General features: G+C 36.5%; 2 protein-coding genes across 2 annotated transcripts; both read left to right on the top strand.

The window, feature by feature from the left end:
* The first annotated feature begins 3318 nt into the window (after positions 1-3318).
* LOC136811602 (uncharacterized) lies at positions 3319-8613 on the top strand. The gene is made up of 7 exons (XM_067068231.1): positions 3319-3464; positions 3971-4312; positions 5538-5708; positions 6168-6647; positions 7048-7172; positions 7669-7840; positions 8134-8613. The coding sequence occupies exons 1-7, from the start codon at positions 3425-3427 to the stop codon at positions 8172-8174; spliced, it is 1371 nt and encodes a 456-aa protein (XP_066924332.1). The 5' UTR covers positions 3319-3424; the 3' UTR covers positions 8175-8613.
* A 5789-nt stretch (positions 8614-14402) lies between these two features.
* On the top strand, positions 14403-17755 carry LOC136811613 (uncharacterized). Its single transcript, XM_067068236.1, has 7 exons — positions 14403-14408; positions 14537-14585; positions 14726-14890; positions 15993-16580; positions 16809-16933; positions 17300-17471; positions 17715-17755. The coding sequence occupies exons 1-7, from the start codon at positions 14403-14405 to the stop codon at positions 17753-17755; spliced, it is 1146 nt and encodes a 381-aa protein (XP_066924337.1).
* Positions 17756-18059: the final 304 nt, after the last annotated feature.

Raw genomic sequence — 18059 nt, 5'->3', positions numbered from 1 at the left:
GAACCAACAAGAGCTAGAGGTACCGATACGCCATCAATTATTGACCTGATTCTGACAAATGAAGAAAGCCAGGTTAGCAACATAACCTATCTTTCACCACTTCATAAAAGTGATCACAGTGTTCTATCATTTACGTTCGAATGTTACCTTGAAACAGAATGCATTAATGAAAACTATAACTACAATAAGGCAGATTTTGAAGCAATGAAAGGACATCTTGAGAACTCTGACTGGGTTACAGGTTTCCATCAAAAAGCAGAAAATGCAAACGTAAATGATTGCTGGAAGATGTTGCGAGATAAATTATTCGAGCTTAGGAATCGGTACGTTCCTCGTACGAAGGGGAAACATGCCTACGGAAAAAAGGGAAGTTTTGCAATCGATCAAGATATTCAACAAAGCTTAAAAGAAAAACGTCGCCTTCATCGCAAATGGATAAGATCAATAGGTACAACTTCGGAACAGAGAAATAGAGCTATTTACGCTACTGCGAGAAACAAGGTTACAGGAAAGATCAGACGAGAAAGAAGAACAATAGAAGAACGAATTTGTGGTCAAGCAAAAAGAAGCCCTAAGAAGTTTTGGAAGCATATCCGGAACTCAATGAAGACCAAAACGGGAATTTCCCCTCTTCTCCTTGATCCAAATGATAAATCATCACTTCGTTTTACTGATGAGGATAAAGCTGACATCCTACAGGATCAGTTTTGCAGTGTTTTTTACGAATGAACCTGCTGGATCACTACCTGAGTTTCCATCACGAACAGACACAGATGTAGCATTCGATCTAACAATCGACTTGATCAAAAAGGAACTGAAAGATTTGAATCCTAATAAATCGCTAGGACCTGATGAGATTCACCCAGTCATGCTGAAAAAGCTGGCCTTTTACATAGCCGGTCCTTTACATACTATCATGGCCAAGTCCTTCGTAGAAAGTAAACTACCTGATGATTGGAAGACTGCACATGTGTCCCCGATCTACAAGAAAGGAAAAAAGAACCTTGCAGAAAATTACAGGCCCGTTAGTTTAACATCAGTTGCGTGTAGAGTAATGGAAAGAATCCTAAAGAAACAAATAATGGAACACCTCACGAATGAGAAATTGCTATCAACCAAACAACATGGGTTCATGGGTAAACGATCGACAGTGACACAACTACTTCACTACTTAGACAGATGTGCAGACTCGATATCCAATGATAAGGTTGTTGACGTAATCTATTTCGACTTCGCAAAGGCATTTGACACCGTTCCACATCGCAGATTACTAAGAAAACTCGAAGCGTATGGTATCAGAGGAAGGGTACTTGGTTGGATGAAAGCATTTTTGTCCGATCGTTACCAATATGTGAAGGTCAATGGAAAGTTATCTAAGAAATGCCAGGTGCAAAGTGGTGTACCACAAGGAAGTGTCTTAGGTCCACTCCTTTTCGTTATTTACATCAATGATCTAGCTGAAGTTACCAACTCAGAAATGTTTCTCTTTGCCGATGACACAAAGCTTGTTGAAGAAATAAATAACGCTGAAGATGCAATTAGACTTCAGCACGATATCGAGGCAATGGAAAAGTGGTCTGGTGACTGGTTGTTGAAATTCCATCCTGACAAGTGCCACGTGTTGACACTAGGGAAATTCTGGAACATTCAACATGCACATCCTTACGAGATCGCTGGCTCTGTCCTAGAACATGTTGATCAAGAGAAGGATCTTGGAGTGATTATTGATAGTGAATTGAATTTCGAAGAACACATCTACACCAAGATCAAGAAGGCTAACTCGATCGTTGGATTGATTAATAGAAGCTTCGACTTCCTTTCTCCCGAGATGCTCCGCACACTTTTCATTGCATTTGTGAGACCTCACCTTGAGTACGCGCAAGCTGTTTGGTCTCCACGACTGATCAAACACTCTGATGCAATTGAAAGTGTCCAACGTAGGGCCACAAGACTTGTCGGTGGTTATAGAAACCATTCATATGAAGAACGTTTACAAGTCATGAACCTACCCAGCCTCAAGATCCGGCGTAAAATCGGGGACATGGTGGAAGTATATAAACATCTTAATGTCTATGATAAATCTTCCCTATGTCAGAAACTCGTTCTTCGAAATCGACCTCAACGTAAGCACAATCTCGAATTAAAGAGGAATTTCGCTGAAGACGGCATTAGAGGATACCAAACGAATTCACTTTACTATAGGAGCATTGATACTTGGAACAGTTTGGCAACCAATGTTGTAAATGCACCGTCCGTAGGGAAATTCAAACTAGAATTGACAAACGAATGGAATGATAAGATCTATAAATTGTAAAGATGTAAGATTGTTTCATAGAGGTCAATAGACCTGAGAAATACACTTCTATAAATTTTTTGTGAAAATAGTAAAGAAAGGTCTATTTAAAACACGGGATAGATTTCGAGAAGGTTCGAGGTGAAAAATTCCGAGATTTCTCAGAAAAACAAAAAAACCTGGGGTAACATAGTGTATATAATATATTGGACGGAGTACCGAGACAAAAATACCATTAGATGCTAGAAATTTCCAACATGTTTCGGCCAGGGCCGTCAAGGTATCTATAGTGTATATATTATTTAATTCTTTTGAAAGAAGGAAACAATGTTTTTGATGAGTTTTTGTTGTTTTGACAATAGAATCCATAGGAATAATATTACGTCCGTAAGCTTACATAATATCCTGTTTTATGACCCTTTCGTTCAAAGCTGCTCTTTGTTGCCTGGAAGTTTTGTTATGAGATGCAATCTGATAGGACGATATTGATCTTCGATTATTAGTTGATCGAAGAGAAAGAGAAGATTACACGATTTCAAAAGAAGAACAAACGATATAAGAACATAACGTTTCAATGGCCAAAATGTTAAGAATAAGCTAAGAACATTTTAAGTATTTGCAGACTCTAACATCCAATTTCTTAGGAAAGTCGATAAAAACACTCACAAAATGGTGAGAATAAGAACATATTAAACACATTTTTCGGCTTAAAACTCAATAAGTTTAGAACATACGGAGGCGTCAAAATTTTGGCCGTTCTTATAAAAAGACGAAAAATTCGAATAAACAAATGTGTGTTTCTCAGGAGATTTGCATTTTGTTTTGTTTTGAAAAAAAGGAAGTTGTTACAAGTATTAAATATGCAAACAAAGAGATAAACGAATTATGTAATGATACCTTTTTTTAATTGAAACAGCCAATCAGTAGGATGCTTGTAAGGAAATTCAAGGACGACGCCACCTGTCCAAACCTTGACGACGGTAAGGATGTAGTCATTTGTGTAGTAATACTCTATAATCAAAAGAAAACGATCACATTTCTACTAAAGTCACTCTGGGAAGAGGTTATCGCAACAAAATTCAGAAAAAAAATTGACAAAAAATTATTACTTTTGGGATAGACAGATTAAACATGAAGTTGTTGGTTGTATTACTTGTTGGGTTGGTTGCATGTAAGTTTTCTATTTCTTCCCTTTTTGAAGAACTCGTTGTTTCATTTTATATAGAGTGTTTCTCGAGATCTGTCTTAGCATATCTTTATTAAATCCGGCGGGTCTATATTGTATGATATATCGAATGATACCGTGACAACAAATTATAAGTATTTGAAAATTTCTATCTTATGTGATAGGGTACTGTACCACAAAAGTAACGCTCTCTGTTATCAATTTTGAGTACAAGTTTTTTATTATAAGAGCATCCATAATTTTTGAAACCTACGCTTCGAATGTTCTTAACTTTTTCAGATTGAAGCCTAAAAATGCCCAACATGTTCTTGTTTCACAATTTTGTAGGTAATTTTGTGCGTTTTTCTAAGAAATCGGGTGTTTTAGAGTCCACAAAGCCTTAAAATGTTCTTAACTTGTTCTTAACACTTTGGCCATCGAAGCCTTATGTTCTTGTATAGTTTATAAACGTACCTTCTAGAAACCCCCGTTATTATATTCAACCTTTTCAGATGCAACAGCACATAACATTGTGGGAAATGTCAACCATAACAACAAACATAAAGCTACAAGTGATGCTTGTACCACCTTCTCCGAATTCGCTCTTGTTTTGGACGAATCAAAATCCATTCAACCAGACGATTGGAAAGATGTGAAAAATTTCGCCAGCGAAATTGTCCAAAAAGTTGGCATATCTACATATGGTAACAGAGCCGGTATCGCATCGTTCTCTGATAGGGCGAGAATCAGAATCACTTGCAAACAACACGATAACACCAAAGACTTCATCCAAGCTATTAATGCTTTTGAACGTAAAGGAACTTACACGAATATGGAAGATGGCTTGATTAAAGGTATGTTACTTTTATAGTTGTTTATTGGACATTGAAACGGGTTAAAGGCCACTAATTATAGATTCGGTTTACATAAATAGCCCAGTAATCTAGAACTTATAGATAGTTATAAACCTGACAGCGTCATCGAACTAGATCCGGCTTTCGGAGGGAGCCTTTGAGTCTAGAAATGTGTCGTGAGACGCCTTCTCTGCACAATCGAACGAGTGAAAAAACGATAAGGGTATTCGATTGTTTTCAAGGCAAGCCAGCTCGGCTATGTAAGAACTTAACAGCGAAGGAGCGAAGGGAACCCATCGCGAAGGAGCGAGGATTCAAGTTGTTAGCCGTAGTTTGAGGCCCTACGCATTGACCATTCGACCATCGATCAGTTATGATAAAATAGTGCAATACAGTAGCGTAGACAAAATGGGCGCAAAATTTGTGTAGGAGAGCAGACTTTTGTGACACAGTAATTATCTATTCATATTATAAAGAGATAATTTCTGTGTCATGAAAATCTCCTCTCCTACACAGATTTCGCGACCTGCAATGAGGAGCGTAGAACAATTGGGACGGGTTGGCTTGGGCGGTCGGTCGGTAATGTAAGTAGATAATAACTAGGTTAGCACTTATCTGTATTGAAATGAAAGTTCTTTTAAAGAGAGACATGGGAAGAAGTTCAGCAGACCAAAATATGAGAAAGGAGTTAACCTTATCATCATTACAAGATGCTTAATGAGCTAATTACAGACTGAAGAGTAATTATCCAGTGGGAAATAAAGCATCGTTAATCACCCTTAGAAATAAGGCTATAATTATAATTTATGACAAACGGGAAAACATCTACTTCCTATTTAAAAAACACCTATATTGAATCAGCGAAGATCAAATAACTTTAGATAAGTTGCTCATAGTTACAATAATTCTCACATGAAAAGCCCGTTACTATACCACAGCTTCTACCACTCTTCTACCAACCTTTGCAAGTTTAACCCATTTTAACATAGAAAAATTGTACAGTTGACGCTCTCTAATTCGACATTCCATTATTCGATAATATTAAAATCCACCGTCAAGGAGAAACTCTCATAAGCGATGCTCTACCATTTCAGATTCTCCTTGAAAATCGAATTGGTGAAGGACAAATGTATGTCCCATGACGTCAAGTTTTGTCGAGTTTTGTTGATAATTACATAACTAGGCCTGAGAAGATGTTTTAATATTTCAAATTATGACGTTTTAGGACAAAGACTTTTGAAAGAATCTGGATGTGGACACCGATCTTCTGTTTTCTCAAGAATTTTGGTCATCTTATCTGATGGTATTCCAAACCAAAGCCCACAGGGTTCACAAACAGGATCCAAAAGTGGATTATCTACGCTCTTTCAACGAGCACGAGGAATCAGAAGTGAAGGTAACACAATTTCTTCATTCAATAAAATAACGGGCAAATTTCTTCTCAATTTAATCAAAAGTTGGCGCTTTTTCTGATCCAGTAATAATATCGACATCTTCATGACCCATGCCTGATATCAGGTTTTCCATCAAATTTTTCCATCTATTGTCTAACTCATTGCGCGAGTTAGAAGAATTTTATATCTAAAAGTGGGGCTCCTGTACCACTCCATAACTTTTGATCTGGTTGCCCCCCAGTGGAACAGAGAAAATCTCCTATTTATGATATGCACTAGTGCAATGAATGTCTTCTGACATTACATCACGGACCCAACAGCTGATTGGTTGCAAGTGACGTATTGACTGATTTTACGTCACTTACAACAAATCAGCTGTTTGGTCAGTGGAAGACATTACAATGGTGTATATAATGAATACAAAATTACTAATCATTTCATCCTCCTATTCCAACAAACAGGTATCAAGATCATCGCAATCGGTGTCGGAAAGGAATTCGAAGTCAACAAAGATAAAGACGGTCATGATACTGTCGACCTTGGTCTTGAAATCTTACGTGAAATCACCGGCGATCCAGCCCTCGTTTTCACGAGTCAAACATTCAGTCAATTGACCAATAGTGATTTCATCAAACAAGTTATCGACCCTATTTGTACAGATCCTGCAATCTCGTCAACTGTTGCACCAACGACCACCAAGAGAACTACTACTCAAACAACTAAAGCAACTACTAAAGCAACTACTAAAGCAACTACTAAAGCAACAACCAAAGCAACTACTAAAGCTACCACCAAAGCACCAGACGCCACCAAAGCACGCCCAGGTCCACCAACAGGCCCAACCGTCGACCCCGATACTGGTGTCTGTAGATGCAGAGGTCCAACTGAAAAAGATTTCCCAGGATTGAGTTTATCAGTTTTCGATATCGAGCACTTCCCAGGTACTTACGATTTAGTCCCCTCTTTACAGTTGAGTTTCTCTAATTCGATCTTAAAGGGACCAAACAGAGTCTTCTATAAGAGGCCAAAAGAGCCAATATTTTGGGTCGAATCACAGAAAGAATCGAATAATAAAGGTTTAAATAAGAACGAGTTAACTTCCCTCGAAGCTTCTGAAGATTTTTAGATGTAGATTTAAAAGTGATAGTAACACAATACAAGCCTTTTTAAGCAAGAAATATATGACCTAGAAATGTATCGACAGCTATTGTACTCAACCAAATTTGAACAGGAAATTGATTGAAAATTAAAAATGTCACTCCTTAGTCGAAAGCAACAAAGAGTTTTAACTTTAGCATAATGAAGAGACATCGACTCACGATCTCATTTTGATAATTCTAGGAGAAGCACGCAAAGACAAAGTGAAATCTGCCATCTTAGACATTGTGAAACAGAGTCGACAAATCAAGGAACTTCAAGCAAACTACAATGGCTGCAAACGATCATTACGTCACATTTTACTCAAGGTATAATTTTAGTATCCTCACTCTAGGAGATGCTGGATTTGTGTTTGTTTGTCAAAAAATAAATCTGTTTGTTGTTTTATGGGCCGACCGTACATGAAATTCCTCGCGAAATTTTTCGCGTTTTTGTCGAGATATAGTAGTTTTTGCTGTCTTTTTAGGAGATTTTATAGGTGAAATTCTACTTTCATTTTTATTTTTTCGCCGACCGACCGACCCTCTTTTTAGGGTAGCTTGGCCCGTAAAACAATAAATTAAATTAGCCTCACCTTACAGCAAAAATTTTTAACTAGCGAACATTAACAGATATCCATAAACCAACTGATAATTTTGACCAATAAAAAAAAGCAAGTCCAAGAAAATTTATCAAGCCAAAATATTCAAAGCAAAAGATGAAAGTTTTATCAGATATCACATCCCTGATTTAAAAACCTAGTACTCAATATTATATCATAATATCAAAACTTTCACCAATTTTCAATCCCTATCTCATTTTCAGACGGTCAACCAATACAAAGATGGTACACAGCTTTTCTTCAACATTGACGAATGTACGGTGAATGCTGAATGCAAATTTCCAACATGGTTGAATCGATTGGAAGAAAAGAAATGCAAACTAGAAGACGAATTGAGATGGTACCAAGGAACTTTCGGTAGAATCTATGATTACGGTAAGATGATTTTCTTTGGCATTAGTATAAGTTCAACAACCTGGGATTAACTCTTAGAATGTGCTATAAAGCTATTATCAATTATGGGAAATAGTACTGCGGACTTGTAGCTCAATCTGAGATTTACAGATGAATTGTTTTCCTGAGAAATATGTATGATATAACGAATGTTTCGAATAAAGAATAGCTTGTCCAAATCAATTAGGTTCTTATGCTACCTGCGGCTTCAGAGTTCTGGTGATTCACACTACATGAGCATGTACTAATGTTTATCATATATTTTTTTCTCTTAGGAGAGAATGCTTACAATCAATTATCTGGTGTTTGGAAGTAAACAAACAAACAATAATTGATTGACCAAAACACAAAACGCAACAACATTAAAAAAGAAAACCGAATCAGCACAACATATTATTACAGCAAACTCTTTTTAATTAGCGGACACTAACACAAATCCTCATTTTTACCGGACGATACCGGATAACCTTTCGACTGACAATTACCTCTACCATACGAACATGGGTTTTTTTTTCAACAACGTTCCTTCTATAGTTTTTACAATTAACACCAGCCCCCCCCCCCCCGACAAAAAAATCTTGTTGAAAGATGACGTTACTTGACGTTAAGTCATTGCAGAACTGTCACTTCAATAGAAAACACGTAAAAAGGCCAAAAAAGCGTAGTGGGATAGCTAACCTGACGGTGTCCGCTAAATTAAGAGTCGGCTGTATATCACCCATCATCCTTTGCACCAATACCTCCCCATCCACGTCTCCACATCAAAAGTCAAAATTAAACTTCGAAAACAAAAATGTCCATCAAAATAGTTTCTAATTGCTGACATAATGGAACATTATTTAAGAAATTTTATTATTAATTTGTGAATATAAAGTATTTTTTATCCATGTTATTTTTATATCCAGTATCTTACCTTGATTGTCATATTTTATACACTGTGCTTTTTATCTTTGATAAAACTTTTCGAAAAAACTTCTTAAACTAAAAACAGAACTTCTCGTTGTGTCCCGTTATTAAGGACCTATATCGAACCCGACCTCAAAAAACTGTTACACTTGAAATTTTATATACCTTACCTCAAAACTCAGAAGTAACTCAAATAAAGCTACAATCAAGGACAAAATACTTGGCACAAAAGGGAAATTCACCGGGGTGTTTTGAAACCACAATCGATTTGTAAGTGCTCTAAAGTAGGTTCGAAGGGTAGAGTTTTAACTCTGAGTTTTAACGCTAGACTTAAGACTTAGGACTTTAGGATCTGAGGATCCAAAAGTTCAAAAATGGTCCAGTAGGGCTTGAAATATAGCCTAGAATCCAATAAATCCCTCCCAGATCGAAATAATCGATGAAATCAAGTTGAGGGCCTAAAATTGACATTCTCGCTCGAACTTCAATTTTCGAAAAATGGTAAATTAGCCAAAAGTGCAAATATATTATGGCACGGATTGTAGTAAATTTATGGCTCAGCTTCTAGTGCTCATATTTTGTCCCAAATTCAACATTCAAATGTTCTTAAAAAGGTAAAGATATTCATCATTCACATTCATGGTCTTAAGTTTAGTCCAAAAAACCTAGTCTAAATAAGCAAAACTTTGAAGCAACATAAAGTCTAGAATTTTCGTTGGAATAAAAAAGGAATACTGGAGTTACTAAGATCCTTAATATATTTCTCAGACTTGAATTCGAGCACAATTTGAGTAAATGACTTAGGGATCACTTCCACTAGCCTGAGTGATTCTTACAGAAAATGGCTCTTAAAATAAACCCCATCTCACAGACTTGGTGAGATTTAACAGACCAAAACCATAGATTTAAAAGCCCAAAGGGCTAGATGTAGGGCTTTAAGCCATGACAGGCAAAAAAAATTGAATATCGGAAAAAAATGTTGCAGCTATTGTTTTCGAAAATCTGCAAAGCTTCTGATTGGTCAAGCGCTGAAATCCTATTGTAATGTCACGTGACTTACGCAGGATTTCCTACCTAACCACGGCACACTTTTCAGCAAAAGTTTTACATCTAGCCCTTCGGGATTTATAATCTATGACCAAAACTCGATGGGGGATTGATGTTCCTATGTTTTTAATGGTTTGGGCTTTGAATTCTGTTGTTTTTAAGCTAGAAATTCAGTGGGCACGATATTTTTAAGTGAAAATTTGTTTATCTGATTATTTTCAGTGAGGACGAAAAATTAGAGTAAAAATTTCCACCTGGGATGATATTTTGGCCAATTTTTCCAGTGGATCTGTCTGTAAGAATGGGGTGTTAAAATCAAATGCTTAAATTACTTTTCATTTGTAAGTCTTGTTTTCATAAGAAGCGTATAGTCCTTTTGCTAGCAACCAAAAGCAAAATTTTAAATTAACAAAAAAGCATACAAACGACAAGCAAGAACAGATTCTTATTTATTGAAAACGTAGGCCGGTCAAATCGTCAAAAACTGTGACCAACTGGACGAGCAACTGCTCTTTTAAGTTTTCACGATAAATATTATCCATATTCCGTTGGTAAGTTAGCGACCGTAGCATGATGGTAGAGCATCCAGCTACGGTGCGGAAGGTTGTGGGTTCGATCCTAAGCTGGGTCCTACCAAAGATTCCCAAAATGGTACTTGATGCCTTTCTGCTTGATGCTTAGTAACTAAAGAGACGGGTCAAGGGTAAGTAGAGAATTCCAGGGAAAGGAGTGGCGCCCTCTCCTACCTTCGGTTAGACAGCTATACAAAAAGGGAGCCTTCGGGTCGCCATCGACTGCGGTCGCAAACTTACTTACTTATCCATGTTCCGCATCACAGCCAGTATACTCGACGAAGAACAATAAAGATGAGCGGCAATGGAAACAATAGAAGTATCAAAGCCAAATACATTGGTGTATGAAGGCAAGCGAAAAAAAAATCAACGATTGCACAGACGCCAGATTCATAGTTTGCGAACCCAAAAGCATAGAGCCCAAGCACTACTGGTTTTACAAAAAATTGTTTACAAATATGATTGGGCTTTTCCAGAAATAGTCCGTGCCCCCTGTTGAGGATATCGGATATCCAGGGGATTAAATATCTACAAGGGAGCGGATATCCAGGGGGTAAAGTGTCTTTTCAAGTAAAAAATACGATAACCAGGGGTAAGCATCTTTATAAGAGATGATATCCATGGGGGTGAGCAAATTTTTAAGAGTGAATATCCAGGGGTCTTTACTAATAAAGTAGGATATCCAGTGGGTTCGATATTTCGAAAAATCAATATCCTCAACAGTGGGGTAAATTTTTTTCTCCAGAAAAGCCGAATTTCCTGCATAGATAGGGGATTGATGGGATAGTTTTCTAGCGAAAAGAGTTTCATATTATGTAAGAAAGCATATCTATAGAGGTCTGTGAATCAGACTAAAAACTCGCTTGTTCAATAAAATGCGTGGAGTATTCGAGTGTTATAGTTGATCGCTCACAAATTCAGTAAGGATGACAACTCGGTTCAGATAAAGTCGAGTGGGGTATTGGCATTGCTTTGTTTTCTGATATGAATGAAATTGGCACGCTTTTGGTCCAATATTTCTGAGGGTTTATTAGTCCTAAAGGAGATGTGAACAGGATTGTACAAGAACAACCACTCGAGACAACGAGATAACAAATTAATACACCTTTTTAACCGTAGCCACGAATTGCCGTGCGGACATCCCCTTTTAACTCGATCCAATCCTTTTTTGACACCTTTTTCTATTGTCTATAGGTGCGAAAAGAAAGACTGGGACGGTTTTAGGATGGTAAAACAGACAAAAAATTGCCCGCGCGGCAATTGGCGGCTACGGTCGAAAAGGTGTATTGAAATCAACCAAAATCAGCCCGTCCACAAGCGACATTCCTTACATTACACACTTAAACCACGTGGGTATTGATTTAGATGAAATCAAGAGGAAATCGAATACAACTAATGACCACTATTTTTTGTTTGCTCATTTTCCTGTTTTTTGGATGATTAAAGAATTTTACTAATGACACATTGAAAGTTTAAGCTTTATTGTCTTCACTGTTAAGATTATTGAAGATATTGTAGACACACGGTTTTTTATGAGAATATCAAAAAATTTTGAAGCCATCGATTATTCGGATTTTCTTAACTTTTCCAGTTTTCAAGCCTTAAAAATGTTCTTAAAATGTTCTTAATTTCACCATTTTGTGAGAATTTTTGTGTAATTCCCTAAGAAATTGGGTGTCAAGCTTTCAAATGTTCTTAACTTGTTCTTAACATTTTGGCCATCGAAGTCTTAAGTTCTTATATAGTTTTTATCCATAGGGATAGTCTAAAAATGTAGCTGAGTATAAACCTAACCGTGGTATTAATCGTAAACAGCGGAAAATTGACACTTTGAGAAAAAATAACAGAAAACAAAGTTATTATGGTCTGATCACTCAACGGAAGGAAATGTCGGCTTTTAGTTGTTTTAGATTTATACAGTGAAAATCTAACGTCCGTATGCTTATGCAATTTCCTTTCGCGATCAATGTGTGAATTCTACTCCATGTCACCCACCCTATGTTGCTACGGAGATTCGTGAAATATGCAATCTGATTGGTTGACGCAAAGATTGTCAATATTGCCACTGGAGTGAAGAAGTTGAAACTTTTTCAAACAAAGAATATATTGTTGCAAGGCAGTGTTATTCTTCCAAGGCTTTGTTATTTTTTAAATCGTATGTGAATTAAATTAAAAGAAATATACAATGAAATGACGATAAAAATCTTTAGTCACGGCTAAACCAATCAGCATCGAGCAATAATAAAGCCACCTGTCAGACCAGTGGGTGTGATAAATCGTTTTGAAGTAAATACCTCACAATTAAGAGAAATCGAAGTCACTTCTTCTAAAGACATTATGCAAACAGGTCATCGATAAAAAAGAAGACTACAACAAAGAAATTAACTGAAAGACATAGATAGAAAATGAGGGGACTGATCATTTTGCTGGCTTGTGTTGTCAACTGTAAGTATCTGAACTTGATTATTCATTTACAAGACCTGCATTCGTACTCTCTCTTATTTGGAAATTCAGTCAAATATTTTAACATATGTCCTAGTGAAAAGAGCATTTTCAATCATTATTTTGGATTCTTTGCAACATCCTTGTTGGTGATTTTTATTCGAAATTTGACACTGGTTTAAAGCACTTTTATACTGAAGATACTTAAAGAGCGAGAAACGTTGTTCAAAAATCATATAACATTATGAATTTTCATCTGTTGACTCTCATGTTTGTAACTAGTGGATCTTCTCGAATTAACGCAAAAATATTTAATTCGGCTCCCATTAACATATGGGCATGGCATTCATGAAAGCAAGTATTAAAAGAGGATATACTGCAGAAGGGGGATAATTTCACTAAATCAGTCAAAAAATGCAAAAAGATATACAAAAAATAAAAAATCCGCTTTCATTTTCAATCTTCAATCAAAATTCTTCACTACAAAATGGCGTCGATTTCGATTTCTTTCCTGTTTACACTCTTTCGGTCAATCTTAACATATCTTTATCAAATCCGGCGATTTAAAATACACCTGCTTCAATATACGCATATTTCATAATGGTATTATCAATCACGTAACAAGATTTAGCTTTGATTAATCAGAAAGCCATTTAAAGCATTACACTCGTACGGTAATTCCATAAACTTAAGTCCTCTCTAATTAAGAAAAGAATTGATGCTATCAAATCCCTAAAATATCAGCTTCAGTAATTACTAAGAATAAAATGAAAAAAATAATACTTTTAAGTGTTTTTTTAAAGCAGGTAATACGGGCGGATCATCTCCAAGTAGATCCTGATTGCTCCATTGAATTTTGCATGAGGAGCCAGTATATGCAGGGGGGTTATCCATGTATCAATATCAGTGTCTACTCGGAAACTACTAATGTGGAGGTTTAGGTACGCAACCAATTTAAATGCTTCGATAGAAGGCCCTGCTTAGTAGGGTTGTTGCCAAAAAGCAAATCCTTCAGTCTAAATCATCTGCGAAAGACTTTTTTCTGAGTCGCTTGCTGTGGAAAAATAATTCAATATCAAATTAAAATTTCCATCACATCTGTTTTTTATTCTAAAGTTACGTTCGCATCACATGGATCCCATGGTTACAAAGCAAGTGATGCTTGTACCACTTTCTCCGAATTCGCTCTTGTTTTGGACGAATCGAAATCCATTCAACCAGACGATTGGAAAGCTGTAAAAAACTTCGCCAGCGAAATAATCCAGACTGTTGGGATTTCGGCTGCCGGCAATAGAGCTGGTATCGCATCGTTCTCTGACGAAGCAAGGATCAGAATCACGTGTAAAGAACATGATAATACGAAGGACTTTGAAAAAGCAATTGAAGGCTTGAATCAGACAGGCGATTATACGAACATGGAAGATGGCTTGATTAAAGGTATATTGATTGTTCATTACTTTAGGTAATGATTAGGAGAGAACTCTAAACAGAACATCCTTTCTCTAAACGTTTCGGCCTCAACAGTAAAATATTTTGTTGTAATCAACAATTCAACATTACAACAAAATTTTTTGCTGATGATGGTACTCTGTTGAGGCCGAAACGTTTTGAAAAATAAATTTCAAAAATGAACCAAAAGCAGCTTCTGTTATTTAATCTTTTACTGAAATTGTATATGGAAGGATTGATTTATTTAACATCCTTTCTATAGTACCTAACAGTTTCTTGGCAAGGTCTTGTTCTTGGTACGAAATTGCAAGGTATGACAAACAAAATCCAAACAGCATTGAAGACAAACAGATACCCAGAGAGACAGACATTCTAAAATTCTAGTTACTTCTTTAGTATAAATAGGGAAATTGCGACTATTGAACTCTTCTTTTTATATTCATTTTTTTAGGAAAATCATTATTGGAGAAGGGGTCAGGCTGTGGAGAACGTCCTTCAGTTTTCTCAAAAGTATTGGTCATTCTATCTGATGGTATTCCAAATAAAAGACCAAGAGGGTCTGATGGTGATGGGTTTGACTCACTCTTCCAAAGAGCCAAAGAAATCCGCGGTGACGGTAAGTTCAACCACTGGAATCCGTGAATTAATAGCGAGTTTATGTATTTCAACTTTTGAGGACGGTAGAGTGACTGAAGCAATTTGGAATAACCCGCACAGGGGGGGGGGCACGCAGTTACTACAAGACATGATGTGTAGTAAGTGCTTTTTCAACACTTTTTTTCAGGACCACCACCCTTTGCAGTTACTACACCTTGGTAGTAACTGTTTTCAGAAAAGGTTTCCAGGTACCACCCCTGTTTTTGAGTGATATCATCAAAAACATGCTCGAAATTACCCTAAATTGCGATTGTTTTTCAACCTAAAGCCATTTTTGTGCTAGATTTTCTTTTAATTTACTTGGTTAACAGCTGTTGAGAACATTTTAATGATAATTAGGGAAAGCATAATTTCAAAGTTGGGTCTGAGAAAAATTTCAAATTTTTTTTCGTCCATTTATAACAAAAATATTTTTTTTAACAAAGAATTTTTTCACAAAAAAATTCATTTTTTGTGAAAAATTTTGAAAGTTCTTTAAAAAGAATTAAAATATAAGCACTTACTACACCAAAAGTGCTAGTTTTAGTGTTCGGCACCACCCCCAAACAGCAGTTACTACACTGTGTAGTAACTGTTTTCATAACTTCTGAATACAGTACCACCACGGTAGTAAGTGTCATACTGTCTTGTAGTAACTGCGTGCCCCCCCCCCTGACCCGCACACAAATCGAGGACAGTAAAAGTGCTAATTTACTGTCGTCCTGAGTCAGTCAGGATGAAGACAAATTTAGAGCTTTACCGTCTCTGTCGCAGAAAAACACACATACATAAACTCGGTAATATCAGAGTGTGGTTTGCTTTTAAAGTAGGCTATTGAATTTTAGAAAGTCATTTGGCCATTGATTCAATCATAAATTGCTACTAAGTACTTAATAACTTTCACTTAGGATTGCATACTAGTTAAGATTTTACCCGTAACAACGTCTCTTATGCAAATTAAGCAAAACTTTGTCGATTTTTGTGCGAGAGAAATTGGTAGATTGATTTTGCGATTGATTGCGATTGATCAGGTTCTACAGACAAGACAAAAAGACAACTTATTAATTTCCTCAATTCAACAGGCACCAAAATCATTGCTATCGGCGTTGGAGATGAATTCGAAGAATCCAAACAGCAAAAACGCGATTTCACTGGTTTAGGCATCCTCCGTAAAATTACTGGAAGCCCAATGTACGTTTTCACGAGTCAAACATTCAGTCAATTAACCAATAGTGATTTCATCAAACAAGTTATCGACCCTATTTGTACAGATCCTTTAAAGACATCTGTTAAACCATTCCCAAGAACGAAACCGAAGCCTACTCAACCAGGTGGTGGATCTAAAACAAAGTCGCCAACTACAAAACCAGTCACTCAAGACCCGACAAAAGCAACAACAAAGGCTACAGAACCAGCTTCAGAGCCGTCCACAGTCAAACCTAACCATCGAACAAAACAAACTCCCAAAACTCCTTCCACTAAAAAACCTACACCTACACAAAAGAAACCAGATACAACTAAGGGTCCAGCACCACGACCTACGACCTCAAAACCAGGTCCCCCAGGTCCAACTGAAGACCCAGACACTGGAATATGTAGATGCACTGGTGCAACTGAAAGTCACTTCCCAGCATTGAGTTTATCTGTCTTCGATATCGAACAGTTCCCAGGTAAATATCTTTCGAATTTTTTAGCCTAAGTCAATCGAACAACCTCTAACTAAAATTGTGGGTAAATTCTCTTGTTAGAGTGATACATAAACTGGATTAGAAGAACCTTAAACCTTTTTAGTTCGGATGGTTTAGATTTCAAAGTAAAATTTATTCAATGGATTACCCAGGGCAAGTGGGTGAGTAAACATGAAACTATAAAGCTGCTAACTTTCTAAATTTATATAGGAGAAGCTCGAAAAGACAAATTAAAAGCAGCCATTACAAGTATCATTAAACAACGACGTCAAATCAAAGTGCTCCGTGCGCAATACAACGGTTGCAAAAAATCTTTACGTAACATGCTACTCAAGGTAAGTTTACGATTATGTTCAACACAAGTCACTAACTAAACAGTAAGCTCCAGACTACTGAAAGTGTATGGAGTTGGGGATCTGGTTGTCGATACGATTTGACAGCCGGTAGAGTTAGCGGTCTTCTTCGAAATTAAGTCTGCCGCGGCAGATTTTCTGTCGATTTTCTTCATTAATAGCTGTAAATTATGAACATAATTATTTTCCCGCGTGTAAAATTGCTGTAATATGGAAGGTAACATCTTCTACGTAATTATGGAGTGAAAGTTCACCGTGTCATCAAATACTTCTTCCAAAAGATACGCGAAGGGCTCTCTCATTGTGTTTCTGTATGATGAATCATTTCATTTTTTCTTTAATTTTCAGACTGTCAAAAAATTCAAGGACGGCACTGATCTTTTCCTTAACATTGATGAATGCACTGCAAAGGCTGAATGTAAATTCCCAACATGGATTATGAGGTTGGAACAGAAGAAATGTAAATTAGAAGATGAATTGAGATGGTATGAAGGAACCTTTGGACGCATTTATGATTATGGTAAGATAGTTACTTGATTCCTTTTAAGTAATTCTGATAGGAATCGTACATAGCAAACCATGCACAAACCTTGACTTTACCATATCTCAGTAAAATAATTATCCAATTGTTGGTGGAAAGAAAAATTAACTTTTTTTGCTTAAACTGAATCGTCAAATCTGTTTTTTCGAAATCCTTCGAAAATTATTTTTTTTGGATTTCTAGGTAGTGGTGTTCTAAATTTTCTTGGTATATTTTTTTCAGGAGAGAACGCTTATCAACAACTATCTGGTGTTTGGAAATAAAAGACAAAATTTATCAAAAAAATTAACAATTTTCACTCGCACAGACAGCAAACGTCGCTTTCAAAGCATCTTCAAAATTTCTAACTGTAACATTTATTCCAAGGAGTGGCCTTGAGAACCTCCTGATTTTTTTAATCAAAATAAACAACAAAGCATCTTTTGTTTCGGGTCCCATTATCAAACCGTTGTTGTATTGTATCCATACCAAATTAACGAAACAGCACCGGTAGCACGCTGGCCAAAATCAGAAGAATTCATTATAATTCATAGAAGAACTTTAATATTATTTATTTTTGTGAATATT

The sequence above is a fragment of the Clytia hemisphaerica genome, unplaced genomic scaffold (genome assembly GCF_902728285.1).
Source record: "Clytia hemisphaerica strain Z4C2 unplaced genomic scaffold, Clytia hemisphaerica genome assembly, whole genome shotgun sequence".
Classification (NCBI taxonomy): domain Eukaryota; kingdom Metazoa; phylum Cnidaria; class Hydrozoa; order Leptothecata; family Clytiidae; genus Clytia; species Clytia hemisphaerica.
This window is presented reverse-complemented; position numbering and strand designations above follow the sequence as displayed.